Raw genomic sequence first — 18,005 nt, 5'->3', positions numbered from 1 at the left:
CTTAAGGGGATGGTTTGGAGGCTCCTGGTCTCGGGCATGACCTAAACCTGCACTCTGCTGGCAGTGGGTGGTCTGGTGGGGCTCTCAGTGGTGCGGGAGCCCCCAGGAAATGCTAGGCCAGTGACCACCCCGGTGAAAGGCAGGTCAGGGCACCTAAATAACCCCAGCTCCCACAACCAGGTGGGTTACCCCATGGTAAGCCAAGAAGGCGGATCCAGGTTAGAGAGTGGGCTATAGACTCTGAAGCCTGACTTAGAATACCCTCAACTGGTCAATGCTGTGGCCAGGACCAGAACAGTTAAAAGGTCCAGGGGCCCACCGCGAGGGATGTCCAGAGCTGAGGGCCTGGGGTTTCTAACGGGCCTTTCAGGTGAGGCCAGGGCCTGTGTGGCCAAAGGTCCTGGGGTGGGGGCCACACCCTACAGGAGAGAGAGTTCAGGGAGCTATGCAGTCCCAAATGAAGGTGGAGTAGACCGCCTGACTGGAGGGATCCAGTTGGGGTCCGTATAGGGGAGGATTCTAGGGCCCAGTGTGGGGCCCGTGAGGTTAAGAACTGTGGATGCCATCTGTGAGGCTTGGGCTGCAGAGCAGGGGAGGAATGGAGCCTCAGATAGCAGCCCCTGGCATCAGGGCAAGAAATGGGCAGCCTCCCACCTAATTAACAACATTATCATCAAGGCGTGGCAAGTAAGGAGGCAGGTGGTTGGCCCAGAAACAGGTGGGAAGATCATTGGTAGACTGGCCCTGAGGAAGCCCCCTGTTACAGTGAGCTACCAAGACAAAAGAATAGCAGATACATAGAGCACATGTATGGGGTATGGCTGCTAATGTGCATCTTTAGTCATTTACATGTGCAGGGGTACGCATGCAGGAATAGACATCTTATAGAAATGCAAGTAACAAAAGAATAACAGCTTAGGAGCTCAGGAAAAAAATAAAATGCAACCCATGGACCTCACTGGAAGTACTCATATTTTTAAAGTTAGGTATGCTCTCACCAATGAAATATAGCAAGAACCTCATGAACAGGACTAATATGCTCCATTCTGGGAAGGATGGTTGGAATCTAACATTCTTGTGTTAAGTGCCTGATACTGTGGCCATAGAAATGATTCAAGATTCCCCCTTGGACTTAAATGTTCATTGTGTTCAGGCTCTGATGGAACAATTCAGCCTTTCAAAAGGTAGCATGCCAGAGGAAAAAATAAAAAGACAAGAACACTGGTAACATACCTGCTACCAGCCATCTAAAGTCTGAACACTTAAAATGAATCAGAAAAATCAGGACTGTTTGGAAACATTTGCTTATTGTGCTGATGCTGATTAGTGAAGAGAGTCATGATCTTTTTTGTTGTAACAAACTGTACCAGTAAATAGAGGAAGAAGAAATGCTTTGAGGAGGTTGTCTTGGTTGGATTTATTGAGTAATTTAGGTGTCTGAGATGCAGATAGGCAGGTCAAAAAGATTTATGAGTCTAACTTTTGAGTGATTGAAAAGGAATGATAAATCATATACTATTATGTGGGGAAACAACAGACATTATAAAATTCACCTACATGAATAATGTTCATATCTAACTCACTTCCATGACTGTTTTAAACTTACCTGGCAGTGTTTGTGTCATCACTGTGAAGCTAATCCAAGACCCAATCTGTTACAAAGAAAGAAGTGTTAAATGAATGCTATGAGGGAATAAAGAAAAGGGTTATCAAAAGTGCTCAGCTCCCAATATCTCCAACTGTAACAGGGCTAGAGTGTAATGGCACTGGAAGTGGAGTTGTAATGGAATGGGTAGCTGGCTAAAAAGTAGCTCTTCAATACTTCAGGTAGGATTGATACAATCATCTGCAAGGTAGAGCATAGTGTGTATGACAATCACTGGAAAAAGTCTGAATGGGAGAGAAGGGATGAGTAGCTCAGTATGAGGGATGGGCAAGGTGCAGCATGCAATGAAGGCAGAGGTGCTTGAGAATTTATGGAGAAGATTGTGAGAAACAAGCTGAAGTGTCCAGAGTACACTCAACATATGAAGAGTTTGCTATGAGTGAGGTTTCAAACATGGCATCCTAGCCGGGGATGTGACCAATCCATCCTTTACATTCACGTACAAGTTAGTCGCATACCTCATATGTGTAGTTGGGACAGGAAACCAATGCAAACAGCCACGTGAAAGGGTTGTAGGTTGGGCTTGGAAAATAGGATTTATTTCCTATTGGAAAGAAGAAGAAAAAAAAAACTTCTCAAAACAATTTTATTATGGAAGACGTATAGGATAACACAGCCTTATTGTGATGGCATTCACCATTTTAACTGGTCCACAATACACCTCCAGAGTGCAGCTGGCTGATCACAATTTTTTCTGAAAAAAAAATTATTTTCACAAAATACAGACTGAGGGCTCATCCAAATGAGCACTCACATGCAGTATGCGGCACTGCGGACCCATCTGCAGAGCAACACACTGCATACACCGCACATGTAGATCCAGAGCCCTCAGACCTAAAACCAGGGCCTGGACAGCCAGAGCCACATTCTAGCTGCCAGCCAGGCTCCCTGTTGCCAGATTGCCGCTGTTGAAACTTGCTGTGCAACAGAGCGTGTGTGCACGGGACCTTCCCTAGGACAAGCACATGTGCACTCATCTGGACACACCCATAATGACCAAAAAATTCCTTGGAAACATGTGCTCATTTTGAAAGAAAAGGCTTCTCATGACCAGGACTGAAGTTCTGGTCAGGGACTCGGAACCAGTCCAACCCAGCATAGCTGGTAGCTTTGGTGTTAGCGCGTTATATGGAAGACACAGGAGTAAAACCTTGCATTTCCTGATTCAGACCAGACTTGAAGCTCTGTTGTGATCCTCTGCCTCCCACAGTCTAGCTGCCTGGTTCTAATGGCAGGATTGTCTTTATCCTTTTGTTTATTTATTTTTTAATCTTGTTTTTATCCTAGGGCAGACTAGAAAAGAGTTTGTGTGGTGGAAAAAAAAAACTTTCTGCCTGGCTCTACTCTGGGATTGATAGCATGGATCTCTACAGTATAAACTAAAGAGTTATACCTCTTTAGCAAGGGTTCCAACAGACTCACATTCTCAGGTAAAAAGCACCTGCAAGGCCCCTGACACCCATTCACTTAATGGTGCAATGAGATCTGTTCCCCAATCCCAACAATTGCACCTCTTGCCATACCTGCTATGTATGGCAGGAGGCGCAATTTTGGGATTAGGGATTAGATCCAAATCAGGCTATTACTCCTTACCAGTATAGATTCAGGATCAGGATTCCAGGCTCCCCCTGCACAAGTAAGTTGAAAACCAGAGACATAGGCCTGGGAATGGCAATAAACTGATTGTCAATCTCAACCTTGGAACCTCCATGGAGTTAGTTCAAGACTCCAGTAGTATCCCAAGGCAGATCAACTGATTGCTGGTCTTGGCCCAGGGACCATGCTGGAGTCTCCAACTGGCTTCCAGAGCCCTGGGCTCTGGGTTGTCATAAAACCTCACCTGATCCCCATGAGCTGGGCATGTCAGAAAATCATGTGAGCACCTGCACTGCATCTAGAGTTTTTAAAGGTCTGGCACATGTAAAATTGGGGATCAGGGAACTTCTCTGCATCCCAGGTTCCCTGTGGCAGGGAAGCATCAAGACCCAGCTGATGAGGACCCCTGACTCAGCACCCAGAAAACAGTGGGATACATCTACATGCACTGCATGACTGTCAGCCTGTGTGCACAGAGGGTGCTGTCAACCAAGCTCTGTCATGCAGCTGGCATCAGGCTGCCTGGCGGGCCTACCCTGACATAAATTCAGTTTAAGGTGTGATGGAAAACAGCCATGAAACTGTTACACATTTTGTGGAATAATTTTGTGGCTTGTTTCCCATTTTATCATGCCATTACTCAACTGAACATGTGATCAGGTTACTATTTAAGATTCCATTAACTGTTTAATCACACCTTAAGTGTAACATCTCCCAAGTCCTATGGCACAGAGTTGCATGAGTTTCAAATACTCATTTCAATCATACACAGAGGAATGTTCCCAACACTGGACTTCTCTCTTCCATGGAAGAACCAGCAGGACCAATACCTGAAATTGCTATTGGATATAACCCCACAACTGACACATTGCAAATATTGGTATTATGAAGATGAACAGGGCTGCCAGGTATGTATCGATGACCTTCCAAGAAGAACAATGTTTGGGAGAGCTTCAGAAAGTCAATAGAAACTGGATGATTAAGTAACTTAGCCCCCATTTGAAAGTCCTAGCCTTATTAAAAGAACAATTCCCCTAGCATATAAATACAGGTAGAATTTTCCAGGAAAATAGTCAATATTCAAAAAGAAAGTGCCTTATGGTGATACTAAAAATAATAATAAGAAATGGCATATTGCAGAACCTGATATTTTTGTTCTATGGTAATAATGTTGCTAGTTGTAAAATGCAACCCAGCAGGCTCTCACAATGGTAATAACACTGTCCACACTGTGATGATATTTATAAATGATGCTGTGTCTGTAAATAAATAAGCTTGTTGGTTGCTTCTGCTGCACAGCATGTTCTCCATTCAGGAAAGTACTTAAGCACCTGTTTAATCTTAAGCATATGACTAAGTGCTTTCTTGAGTAGAGACTGATTTCAGTATGTACATAAATGTTTTCTGGAATGGGAACATACAATTGAAAATATGATGATGAAGGAATAGATTTTACTTTGTAGAAAAATGGTGAAGCTATTAGCCCTATTCCCAGGTAAAATGTTCTTATGAAAGAGGTTTGGAGAATGCTTTAACAACACATGCACAGATATACATGCAAATTATTTTAGTACTTGTTAAAACATCATTAAAACTAAATCTTTCATTGTCAATCGAAGGGATATTTTAAAACACTTGAATCTATAGCTGAATGTTGTACCTTTATAATTAAGACAAATTTTCTACATGCTTTGAAACAGCAAGCAACAGTGTTTCTAGTATTTCTTTGTCACCACATTTATTTAGAAGATCCTGTAATGATAACATGGTACCTCATTCATCTTTCTTTATTTTCTGGTCATGGGCACTTAAATTATTATATATCAGAAAAGATTGATAGGTCACATGCAATTCTGTTTGAATCAGCCAGTGAGGAAAAGAAAAGGACAGACCTGAGTGATTTTGATGAGCTAAAGCTACATTGATAAAATGATTTCCAGCTTCACATATCTGCAAAACATTTTAAAACACGCTGTTATATATTTCGAATAATACAAAACAACTTCATTGAAAAGAACAAAAATATTTTGTTTAAATATTAAGGTACTCCAAAGGAAATTTATTCCAAACCCATCATGAGAACTCAAGAAACCTAGAAAACCCTTCATCTAAAAACAATCTGGGGTTAAATCCAGGATCTAATGAAGTAAGTGGCAAAAGCTCACAGGGACAACAAGAGAACCAGGACTGCACCTTTGGAGGCTGAAGCAAGTATCTATGGAATCCCATTAGCTTACAGGAGAATACAAGAGATACAGTTCTGGGATGCTCAGCAATAAATTGATTTAATGAATTTTCGAAAAAAAGTTTCAGGATTCACCATCATTTTTCTATCTGGACATAAGCCTTTTCATTAGCAGAAGCAGGAATAGGAGCTAGCTGATGTCTCATTCTGGGCCATTATGCCTGCTGTACTCACTGTAGTTCACTGGACAGGCCAATGGACTGGTATTCAGGAGACCCAGCTTTTAGTCCCACTCTGCTCTTAACTTGTTGGGCCATTTCCTCTCTACTTCCCTGCCTCCATTTTTTTTTTTTGTAATTTTTTTTGTATTTTCTTAACATAGTTTATAAACTCCTTAGTGTACGGACTGTCTCTCACTAGGTGTTTCCACACAATGTACCACAATAACATCTCAGTCTCAAGTAGAATTTTGTAATCACTGTGGCTAACATTTTATTCCTTCCCTGGACATCTAAGGGGTTGCTTTTAACAGTGTATACACAATGCCTTCAGAACTTATGTGCAAGTAGGAATTCTGTTCCTGGATGTGTAATCCTATGCACAGACAACTACATACATGTGCAGACTGGGCATGCCAGTTGGCTGCATACAGAACCAGGGATGTACATCAGCCATTGTGCAAGCATAGCAGCCTTAGTTGCACCAAAGTATAATTGATCAAAGTCCATGATTAGTGAGATCTCCCATCTTTCCCCTGCATTAGTTGAGTGGATAGGGAAGCCAGAGTACTTCGTTTCAGCCTCCATCAAGCAGAGAGGATTTGAATTTGGTCGCTTTGAATGCATGGCATAGTATTGTAACCACCAGGCCCACAGGTCAACCATTACCTAGGCCCTCTTCTAGCACTCTTTTAGATGCTGACTTCCTGGATATGTGAGGCCAGGAGGAAAGAACAACCTGGAAGGTGGGTAGCCAAGTGAGGTAACCACTGACCTGTTAAGGAAGGGGCCCTGCATCTAGTTGGGGCCGTTGCTCCCAGGGGCCAATCCCCACAAATGGGAATATGCAGTTTGTGGTACCTCAAAGCCTTCTGAGGCACCACAAAAAGCAAATGGCACATGTTAATCTGTTTGCTGTGCTGCACAATTGCAGTGTGGAGGCAAATTTAGATACCAAAAAAAATGTGCCAAAAAAAACCGGTGCAGTGCACACAGCAGCAGTGTGCGCCACCTGAAACTGGAGCCTGACCAGCCAGAGCCACACTCCGGCTACTGGACAGACTCCACATGCCCAGATCGCTGTTGTTGTAGCCCCAGGAGACCCCCAAGACCCCAGGTAAGGCTGCTGGGGACAGCACAGGTGCTGGTCCCAGCTTCCTCTACCCTACCTGCTGCTATTATATGTGCTGCTGCTATTTGTCCCTTAGGAAATGCACGTATGTGCTCATGGGGATGTGCCCAGTGAAACTGAAGCTTGCCACTGTATACTGCCTTCCATTCATTTTTTCCAGTGCAGGAGGAGGTGGCTCAGCTTCAAAAGGAGTGTCAGAGGGTAGCCTTTATAATACCTAACCTGTGGCATGGAAGTTAAAGCACTAGACTGGGAAGTTTGTCTGTAAAAGCTGGGTTCAGGCCCCTCTGGCTAGGGCAAGGATCTAGAAGCTGTATTCTCCAGCTTACCAGGCAAGCAGTCTCTCATACTTTGCTAGTGTGCATACCCAGTCTGAGTATATAGTCATATATACATCTGGTAACAGAATACCAAGTTGTCCATAAGTGATCTTGGAGTGACCCTATGTTGATAGAGCTAATAAGCATAAAAAAAATACTGCCCTTATTTAAAATTAGAGCTGATCTATATCTATATTTCATTATCATGAAAATAATATGAACAGAACGTTTTCCTGGATTGGGCCCCTTAAGGATCTGAATTTTGGGAGTGTTAACATATTGGATGGCCAACAATTCCTAGATTTTCCAGATCACATAAAGTATAGAGAAGGCATAAAATATATTTATATGAAAAAAGAAATTCAAGAGGTCCATGAGACCTGGAAGCTGCAAGCAGTAAGACCATTTTTTAGGGCTTTTAGCCATTCATGGGACCCAATAATGACAGGCCATGAAAATAACAATGGTGACACGGTCATTTTTTTTTTTTTGAGTAAAAATGTAGTTTTGACCTTTTCTTCTGATTTGCTGAAGCAGTTGCACTGAGATAGCTCCACTTGGTACAAGTATAATTAGCATCTGTGAGTATCAGAAAGGTGGTACCCCAGTCCATACAACAAAAGGAGTAAACTTGAAAAGTAACTCTTGGCTACTCTTCATTCACTGCAGCACCTGGGTATTCCTTTTTAACTGCTGCCAAGTGCTAGTAGACATGCTATTTAGGGTATACAACATGATTAAAAGTCCTTTTGAGATATACTTGCAAAACGTGTTTACCTTTGCATTTGAAGAATTATTATATTTATTTACCTAAACCTTAAACTTTTTCTTGAAATCTGAATAAGAATGATGATGATGATGATGGTGAAATAATGCAAAAAGATGTTATATAGGATGCAGGGCATCAATAACTAGGTATTGTGCGCAAACATCACTAGAACAGTTCCTGCCCTAGAAATGACAAAAGACCTATTGGCATCAATAGGACTAATGATATGCCTCAGGGATTCAGCACTAAGGTTCACTTGCACAGCAGTAATCTTCTTGACAAATAATGAGCCTTTTTATAGCACAATCATCTTTAATTCCTATTTCTATACATACCAGGAAAGCGAGGGCAGCAAACATAACTTGTCTGTTGCCATATGCTAGAAAACAGAATAAAATAAAATTAAGATAAATTTTAATCTGTGCAAAAATTTGCATAATTTACCCTGGTACAGAAGGTCAGAACCACTTATACTCCTCAGGGACTATGAAGAAGAAAAACTATACTACATGTTATGTATACAGAGCAACTACTAAATGTTTTCTGGTAAATTACAGTACTCTTTGATGCTAGTTAAATAAAACCATTACCTAGCTTTGATATAGTGTTTTCATTTGTAGATATCAAAGTCCATTATAAAGGAGGTTGATATTAATTAAGACTATTGAAAAGGACACAGCTAGAGATGAAGTGATTTGGCCAAAGTTAGCCAAGAGGCTTGTGGCAGAAACAGGATGAGAAGTCAGGATTCCTGTGTCTTATATTGGTGCTTTAATTACTAGTCACAATATTTCCACCACCAGAGAATGTGAGGTACAGCCTGTCTATTTTTAAGCACCAAAACATCAGAGAATACCACTATCTGCCACTCAGCCTGACCATTTCAATAACCTCCCCTCTGCTTCACTTCTTTTCCAAGACATCACTACAGTATAGTACAGTAAAAGCTCTGTTATCCGGCATCCCCTGGGAATGGGGGATGCTGGTTAATCAAATATTCTGGTTAATCAAATGTGCACCGTCTGGTGTACTACCCAGTGTCAGTGTGCCGGGGGACAGGGAAGGGGACCCTGTGCAGGCTGCTTTGCCCCATGCAGGCTGCTTTGCCCTGGGCAGTGGGCCAAAAAAGGGGCGAAGAAAAACTCAGCTCACAGTGGTGAAACAGGGAGTCCCCCAAAAGTGGTACTTCCAGTTTTGCTTTTACAGCGTTCCTCAGATCCCGGTTAATAGAGTTTTCCGGCTAATAAAGTGCTGGTTAACACAGCTTTTGCTGTACCATGGACATCTAAGAGGGTCCCAGTACTCCCACAGCTTTCCCCTTCATTGTTTCACATCTTCTTTTCCTATCCTGCCTGCGTTCCCAAAACCATGTCTTTTTGCTTCTCCTTTGTCTGAACAGCAGGATGCTACAGCATCTCCCCAGGGTGATCCACATAGCTGCAATTAGTGACCCTGTGGGCACGTCTACACAAGACACTTTACTGTGCAGTTGACTAAGTGACTGTGCAGTAGAGTGTCACTGTCTACATATGTAAACACTTACTGGACAGTCAATTATTTAACTGCAGAGTTAATTTGCTACCTGCAAATTTGCTATCTCCAAATTAACCATGCAGTAGTGACTGCAGTAGTCCACATGTAGATGACAGACCGGGAGAAAATCTGTTCCCAGTCAGCCTGGGCAGCAGGCAGCAGGAAAGCAATCCCCTCCCCTGCGAGCTACCTGCTGCTGTTGAGTCAGGCTCTGAGCTGGGAGCCTGGGGTGGGACAACATCCCCCTGCCCCAGCAGAAGGCAGCTCCTGGCCCCAGCTCTGCAACTGGGGCAGGGGGGACATTGTCCTGGCCTGGGCTCCAAGTTCAGAGCCCGCCCCAGCAGCAGGCAGCTTCCTGGGGCAGGAAGCAATCTCTCAGCCCCCGCTCCACCGCTCCAATCACAGAGCCAGGGACAGGATCTGCCTGCACAAGAAGAGTTCCCTGCCCACCCAGGAGCTGGCTGGGACCTGTCCCAGAACAGGACAGGTTGCACACAGCCCCAGGCTCTGTGGGGAAGCCCTGCTGGGCACAAGGCTTTTCCCCATGTGCACAGGGTGGGATACCTCTGCAGCAGAAGCTCTTCCACCTCATGCACATCAGAACCCCTCTTGATGTGTACGGGTCCAGGACAGCTGTCCTCTGGCCCCGTGCTCCCTGTCAGCCCCTGGGCTAGCATCCAGAGGGAGTCTGAAGCTCTCCCTGACTGCTGCAGGAGGGCAGAGCAGCTTCTCCAGGCTGCTCTCTTGCAGAGGAAATCTGCTCCAAGAGGGAGTATGTGTAGACATGCTCACCTGGTAGGCCTACTGAGCAGTATTTTTACTGCACAGTAAACCTACTAAGAATTAATAGCACGTGTAGGCATACCCTGTGGTTGTTAACCAAATGCCCTTGCCAACTCTGTTCAATGGGTTTATTTCTGCATGCAATTTTTCCAGTTACCTGTCTTCCTTGTCAAAGCTGTGCCCCTGAAATCCTACAAGCCTCATTTCTCAGGCCTTTTATGGATTTTCAAGATTTCTGGCCTCAGAATTTGATGATCACGTTCCATTTGGTGGGAAGAGCACCCCAGCAAATAGACAGTGTATTCAGGACCTACTGACTTAATGACTCAGACTTCTAAGGGCTGAACATGGGTCTCATAAAGCAATTTAAATCATTGCTGACAGTTTGCATACCAATTTAAAGTGATATTTTGAGAAACAAAACAATGTTAATCAAAATTAATTTTTTAAGTAAAAGGTGCATTTTGGGAAACTTTATTCTACCAAAAAATCCACTTAGTTATCATGACTGGCAGCACAATTCCTGGATCCTCCCAAAACTCAAAGGAAAGGATTAACAAAGAGAAGAAATGGCAAATGCAATGATAGTGTGCTAGCAAAATGCAATGGGGAAAGAAATATACAGCAAAATTAAATAAAGAATTTAGCAAAAATAAAGTGTCCAGTGACTGAAAAGTTAAAAAAAACAACAACTTACAAATAAAGAATACTTTTGTAACCATGTTGCACAAAAAGAAAAAACACAATCATGATTGAAGGCTGAATGGGCAAAAGAGAAGAAAAAATGTCCATTTGCTTTATTTCTACATTTTTGTTGAAAATACCTTACCAAGTGTTATCAGTTTCACATAAAGTTTAGCTTTCATAAAAAGGCTTTTTCTATATCATAGAAAAATGTTGTAATTAAAACAAAAAAATCAGCCAGCTCTAGTTCCCCTGTGCATTTTTAGTGGAAACATATTGCAGAGATGAGTATAATGCATTGATCTTTCTGTTTCCTTCAATTGGCTAATATTTCATATTTACAAAACTCTGTCATGATTAAATGGCATTAAACAGTGACATATGTTTGAAGATGTAGATGGATTGTGACACTTATATTAATCTTTCTCCTGACAAGTAAATGTAAGCCTAATCTTTGGGCATGCTAATGATCTGATTATGTGCCCAATGAAGTCAAGGTCTGAACTCCAACTGATTTGGAAGCAAATTTAAACTAAGAAAAAAATTAAGAACAATGTCAATTTTATGTTGTAGTTATACATACTTGGTGGAGTGTATCGTGGATGGTTGATGTAGTAAGCAATCCAAGAAGTGAATCCCCAGTAAAAGGCACATCCCTGGAATAGATAGGGATACATTTTAGGTAGTAAAATTGAAAGTCAGTACAAATTACAACTTCATATGCATTTTTCTAGTTGATTTCTGAGAAAAGATGACCACAGTGCTATTATTCAATAATTCATTGATAAAAAAAAAAAAACTTAATATGAGTCTCTTAAAAATAAACTCAGTTAAATCCAAAATAAGAATTAAATTAAAATGCTTAACAGAGAGTTAAATGAGCCCTTTTATACTAGGCCCACCTATATATAGTTATATTCTTTGTTCATTAAAACCCTAAACCTAGATGAAAGGCTTGAAATGTAAGATCTTTATTTCTTGTTCCATGTGGATAGAAATTGGTTAATAATGGAGCATGTGGATTTGAAGGATACACACTCAGGGTATTTGACTAAGACTTAGAAGACCTTGATTCTAGTTTTACCAATGTAATTTTATGTGACATAAGGCAGATCCCTCTCTCCCCACCTCTGTCTCCCCCACACCCTCTCCTCCATCCTCCAGCCAGTTTTAAAATGAGGATAAAAGTCCTTTTTTCTATTTAGATTTTAAGCTTTTCAGGACAAGGATGTCTCATTTCAGGGCAAGGGTATATTTATCACTGGTACCATGCATGTATTCTATTCCTTGCATTGTAACAGCAAAACAACAAACACCATTCAGTCTGAAAAACATTATGGGGCACTGAAGGTCAGCTCCTCAGGTGGCATAAATCAAAAGTGACCCAGCTCTGTGGAAGCTATTGGATGCACCTCGGTCTACTTCATTGGAACAGCTGGCCTTGGGTCTTTAAATGTATTTATATTGTGAACTGAACATAATTACCAGACCTAGAAAAGAAATCTTTTTCCTTTTTTATTTCTTCCAAGGTCCCTTTAACATGAAGAACTTCTCTCTATTACATAAAAATGATAAATATAATTGTCACCTTAATCATATTTTTCAGAGGAGTATGCCCTCCGGAAAACTTGTGAACAAATAACGTCTCCAGAAGATTTCTGATATAGTGTATACAATGACAGAAGCAGGCCAAGCTGGAATAAACAATGAGAAAAGAGAAAAGAAGGAATATGAAATGTTGTTTTTTCTGTCTGCTTTTTGTTTCCAAACCATATTTTCTGATATATCACAGTTCATTGCTACAGAAAAAAATAAGGAGCAATATTTCTGAACTGGAGAATCAAGATGAAATCTCTGGCCTTAATCTTTGCCTTAGTTGAAACATCTAAATCCAGAGATTAATAGAATATTTTTACAGTGTTTTATAAAGTCACTTCCATTTATAGTGGAAGCAAATAACTTTTATTAGCCTTGAATTTAAAAAGGATTCATCAAGCTCAGTGTAGTACACAGCTTGATGGTACATTTAAAAAGTACAGCTGTGTGTACAGGCAAATGTCTACTACATTTTGCACAGATGTATCCCACCTCTTCAGGCTTTCTTAATGCTCTCATAGGATGTATCTGACATTTGAGAACATTCTGAATAGCTTCTGAATGGTTTGCTTGTCCTTTAGTAACTACAGTAGCAACAAAGAGGTAGTCTGTATTTCATTTCCTTGCAGAGTCAAAATGTGATTTTGTTGCAAAGTTAATCCATTGTGATGGCTTTTTTGTTCTGAGTTACAATGGAATGAGGTAATTGTTGTAGAATTTATTATACTGATTCTCATTTGAAGACGATTATGAAACAATAACCAGTACTCCTGATTTGCTTCATAGAATGAGCTGCAGCTCATAAAGACTGGGTTTAAAAAACAAATGTCAAGTGTGATTCATGGTGGCATTTTATCTTGGTTATATTTACTGAACTAGCAGTGCCTATCTCATCGAAAGCCAATTATGAGACATAAATGAAAAGTGATTTTCAGTGTGTAGAGTTTCAAATACTTTGGCTACCATACAAGATGCTCAATAAAAGTCAAAGATTAAACAATTTTGAAGTAATTAAATCAGAGAAATTGGGAGCTCAGAAAAATCAGCTAATTAATGGTTTTACAGAAGGCTGAATAACACTTTCATTCTCATTAGGAATTAAAAAAAAATCTTTGGTTTCTAACAGGGATGCCAAAAAACTCCTTTAAAACAGATCAGGAAGACTTCTCATACTTCACCCCCCAAATAATGCAGGGATATTTTTGGCTCCTTGGTTCTTTTCAAAATATTATTTCCTATTAAGTGTACAACTCAGGGTGGAAAGGTTGTCTCATGGCAGCAGAGTGGGAGCTGGGGAACTGTTCTGGGGTCTTAGTCACAGCTCTGCCAATGCATTCAAATTCTCTTTGCTGAAGTTTCCCCATTTGTGAAATGGCAGTAATAATATTTCATTTTATTCTCCTGTTTATATAAACTCCCCTGCTGGGCCCAACATGGGGAACACAAATGTAAATTCAGAAGAAATTAAATTCGACTAGTTATTAAGAATTTCAGTCCCCTCTCTCTCTCTCAAAAATCTGCCTGTCTGATTCTTAGCCACTCTCTGTCTCTCACCCCATGGCTACTTAGTGTCCTTCATGGCATTTTTGAAGAAGTTTTTCAAAGATTTAAGAAGTCTCAATAAATTATGACAGAAGTTTCTCTTTTATCTAGTTTTGTTTATATATTCTTGGCATTGTAATAGATTAAGGCACAATTTTCCTTTGTCAAGCTGTTTGCCCTCTTTCACATCACAATCTTCTGAGCTTCATTATTTGTCATGCTGTCTCAGTCAGTTTATCACGTTTGGACATAAACTTCATTAAGTTTCTGTAATTTCCAGATATTTTATTTAATATAGGTACATTTGCCTCTCAATAATCTTTTGACATAGTGGCCTATTCTATTTTAAAAAGTGATTTAATGTATTTGTTAGATGGTCTGTAGCTTAATTCTTAAGGTCCTTCAGCACTCTTAGGTGGGTCCCATTTAGTTTTGGTGAATAGCCTCACTTTAAGGGAGTGGAATTTTCAAATGTATCTCTAAGATTTAAAAGCAGAAACTTAACTGCTGAACTCTTTGCTATTTTCTCCATTAGACGTTTCTGAAAATCTCTTCCTCCATTTATCATCGGTTCTTGAAAGTTCTTCTTTGTCTTCTCAGCCTTTGACAACACCTTCTCTTTCTGAGTACATTTGAAGCTAGTACTGTCTGTACTGAAGACCAGTGCCATTAATCTCCTATTGTCCTTGTACTTCTATTAACCTGATCCAGAATTAATTTAGTATCTGAAAGGCACTCTGGTCTAGTGAACAGTTCCCAAGTTCTGTGTTTACATTTTGATCTGTCACTGATATAAAGCATAACTTGGAGCAAGTCATTTCTAGTTTGCTTCTGTCTCTTCTCTTCTAGCCAGCTTGTATATTCAGGTTTTAAATAATTCAAGATATGGAGTGCCTCCCATTAGGTCTATGCCAGTGCCTAGTGCACTAGAACTCTAATGATAGATGTGGTCTCTGGGTACCACCATAATAGAAATCATTAAAAAAATAATACCCTGAAATTCTCATTGAATCCAGAGATCTTTGGGTATGGAAGGATTCTAGCATCAAAGGCTGCATCCCCATGAGCGGGGCCATGCAATTGCTGCAGGGAAAAAACCAGCAGCAAAATTCGTGCTGCTGGTTTTTTGCCCCAATGTGTGTGGATACTTTTAAGAGTGTTATGTATAAGTTGTTATATTGGCCTGGCAACAGCAGGAGGGAACTGCAAGGAACAGCAGAGGAGTAGTCTAAGAAGGCTTTCTGAATAAATAAGTTCTATTGTTCTATAAGTTTAACTCCTTGGTCTTTTGAAAATAACACATGGTTCCTGCCCCTGCATGTGGGGTTGCCATGGGGAAAAATGCTCCAGGTGGTAGGAAGGCTGTGGCTAGCACCTGGGCTAGCCCCAGAAACCTTACTTGGAGTCCTGGAGGACTCCCAGGGCTCCAACAGCAGCGGTCCAGGCATGCAGAGCCTGACCGGTAGCCTGAGAATGCTTTGGGCCAGCCAGGCTCCGGTTTCAAGCAGTACATACTATTGCCATGTCCACTGCCCCACCTTTTTCAGCACATTTTTTTTGATACTGAGATTTTCTTGTATCTAAATTTGGCTCCAAGCTGCAAATATGCAGTACAGAGAACCAAATCACATGCACAGGGTGCATTTTGTGGCACAGAAAGCCTTTTAGGCACCACAAAATGCATTTGTGCACTCATGTGCATGTGACAAAACTCTCTTACCTTGGATCAAATAAAACCATGTCTCATCATCAATTCAGCTGGATTGCTTAGTGGCTTACCATCCTGCTTGATTTAGTTCATGCACATGAGTCTCACTTACTGAACTACTGGATGGCGAAAGTTCTTAGTACTCTCCTGTTCATTGTATATACTTGCGAGACGAATGTAAAACAGCAAGTAGATTAGAAGAGGCCCAGTGTATTCTGTCAGAAAAACCTAGAGAAAAAAAGAGGTATCAGGATGGAGAATTGCAGCAATAAAAGAAAGAGAAAAAGAATGACTCTCAGTTCTTAGGCAGACCTAGGTATTGGATTTATCTTGGAAGATGGACCAACACAATACCAATATATCATTCAAATCTCACATCAACTTCCTTTGAGGTCAAGAATGGTGCTTAGATGTTTATGCTGTTCCTTGCACAAATGTGCATTTCATTCAGGCTACAAACAGACATCATTTTTGGTTCCAGGATCAACTGTGCTGGGATGTGTTCCAGCACAGATGACCCACTTCATTGGCAGGGACAAAAGCCACAAAGGGCTGCTATCCTGCAGGATCAGGCTCCTGCCACTACTGTAGCTTCGGGGGCCTGATCCTGGAAGACAACAGCTCCGTATGCCTGGCCCTGACCTGGGGAACTCCATGAGGTGCTCTTGCTCTGCAGTATGAAACCTGAGTCCTAAAATTGCCTGCCTGAGGTGGCTAGAGAGCACAGCCCCAGCCTGTGTGGACCACACCATAAGCAAAAAGATATCCTCGGGCACCAGAAAATGTCATGTAAACATTTTTGAGTACTTGGAGCATGACAAAGCCAAGGATATCTGCTAGCTTGCTGCCATAAATATTGCAACCAAAGAGAGAGAAAGAGAGAAAGAGATATCTTTGTCTACATCAGAGGTTCTTAGCCTCTTTAGACTCAAGAAACCCCTCCATAACTTTTCTGAATTTAGCATCACCTCATTTCAAAAACCAATTCATTTATTACATTGTTTATTTTCTCAAATGCTGTGGCATCCTTAGAAGGATTTCATGGCACCCTGGTTGAGAATCAGTCAATAATATAGGTGGCCAGACTTTCAAAAGAGCTATTGACATGGGCTGATCCCTGGGAAAGCTAGCCCTAAGCATCTTACAAAAGCCAGGAAAAGGTATGGAGAAACAACAGCCCCTACAGCTTTTCTTTAACTTTAATTTGTATAAAATAAAGTTTCCAGAATGTATCTCTGCAATAGGCAACAAATGAAGTGTCTGAGAGAAGGTCTCAGGTGTAAGTCCTCATTACCTGGAGAGGCTAGTTGAGAAGACAGAGGTGGAGGTTAGCCTTGGGGTTTGAGTGGAGTATATTTAAGTAGAAAAGGTAGCTAAATAGCTAATGGGTATCCAGTTGAGGAAAGGTGGATAAGAAGTGGCAGTTTAGTGTACTAAGGGGGAACGAGCAGATGACTGGTGACAGTCAGCTGCCAGGTTGGCACCCTGGGCTCAAGTGTTTAATGGTTCTTTGGCTTGTACAGCACCAAGAAGAAAGGAAGGAGGCAACTACTTTTAGGGCAGGGGCTCCTGGGCCAGGGAATACTTAAAAGGTCACTGGGGGTTAGTAGGAGCTAGTCATTAAATCCAGGGCTGGTAGGCAGGGAACAGTGGGATGGTCCTGGGTGCAGTAAGGAGCTGCTCATTGGGGCAAGTTGAGGAGTTTGGAGGAGGGCCGTTAGGCCCATAAAGGAAAGAGCTGTCCCTGCAGGAGGTGGAAGGTTGTGGCAGTGACCACTACAGATATAGAGGCTGGTGCCAGGTGAGGGCGGCAGGGGCAGGACCCCACCAGGCCTAACTCTTTCCATTGTCTGCTTCCTCCTAACCCCTGGTGTGTACCTGAGGAGGTGAGTGTGGCCCTGACTGCCATAGCTACTCTTCCAGGGACTTATACACCAGTGATCAGATCATGTAGCCCCTCCTGCCAGCTCTGGAAACATGAAAGGGATGAGGGGAGGATCTGGTTGGAAAAGCATTGCCCTATAGTCCCATGTTTGCTCACCTGCCTGCCCACCCCAGAGCATGACACTTGTTGCACAGGGTGGCCAACATGGAACTGATAGGGTACAGTAGTATGATCTGCTGTACCTGCTATGCTAGGGCAATGCCAGTCAACGCCCCCATCCCCATACTCCAACTTAAGCTGAATTTCTGTGTATCAGGACTCCTGCTTCAGCCCTCTGCCCTCCCTGATCCCCCCATGGAACAGACATGGGGGTATTCCTATCCTGCAA

At 41.8% G+C, this 18,005-nt stretch overlaps 1 protein-coding gene across 1 annotated transcript in view; it reads right to left on the bottom strand.

Annotated features, from left to right (window-relative positions):
• The window catches only part of TECRL (trans-2,3-enoyl-CoA reductase like), a gene marked incomplete at its 5' end in the record, with an annotated part of 131,974 nt that overhangs the window by 2,396 nt on the left and 111,573 nt on the right, over positions 1-18,005 (bottom strand). The window contains 7 exons of the mRNA XM_006024070.2: positions 1,607-1,652; positions 2,125-2,210; positions 5,155-5,212; positions 8,222-8,265; positions 11,470-11,542; positions 12,475-12,580; positions 15,845-15,960. Coding sequence (XP_006024132.2) covers positions 1,607-1,652; positions 2,125-2,210; positions 5,155-5,212; positions 8,222-8,265; positions 11,470-11,542; positions 12,475-12,580; positions 15,845-15,960 — 529 coding nt within the window. The remainder of the gene's footprint in view (positions 1-1,606; positions 1,653-2,124; positions 2,211-5,154; positions 5,213-8,221; positions 8,266-11,469; positions 11,543-12,474; positions 12,581-15,844; positions 15,961-18,005) is intronic.

This window comes from Alligator sinensis, unplaced genomic scaffold (genome assembly GCF_000455745.1).
Source record: "Alligator sinensis unplaced genomic scaffold, ASM45574v1 scaffold62_1, whole genome shotgun sequence".
Lineage (NCBI taxonomy): Eukaryota > Metazoa > Chordata > Crocodylia > Alligatoridae > Alligator > Alligator sinensis.
The sequence above is the reverse complement of the archived record's forward strand: the minus strand, read 5'-3'. Positions and strand labels throughout refer to the sequence as shown.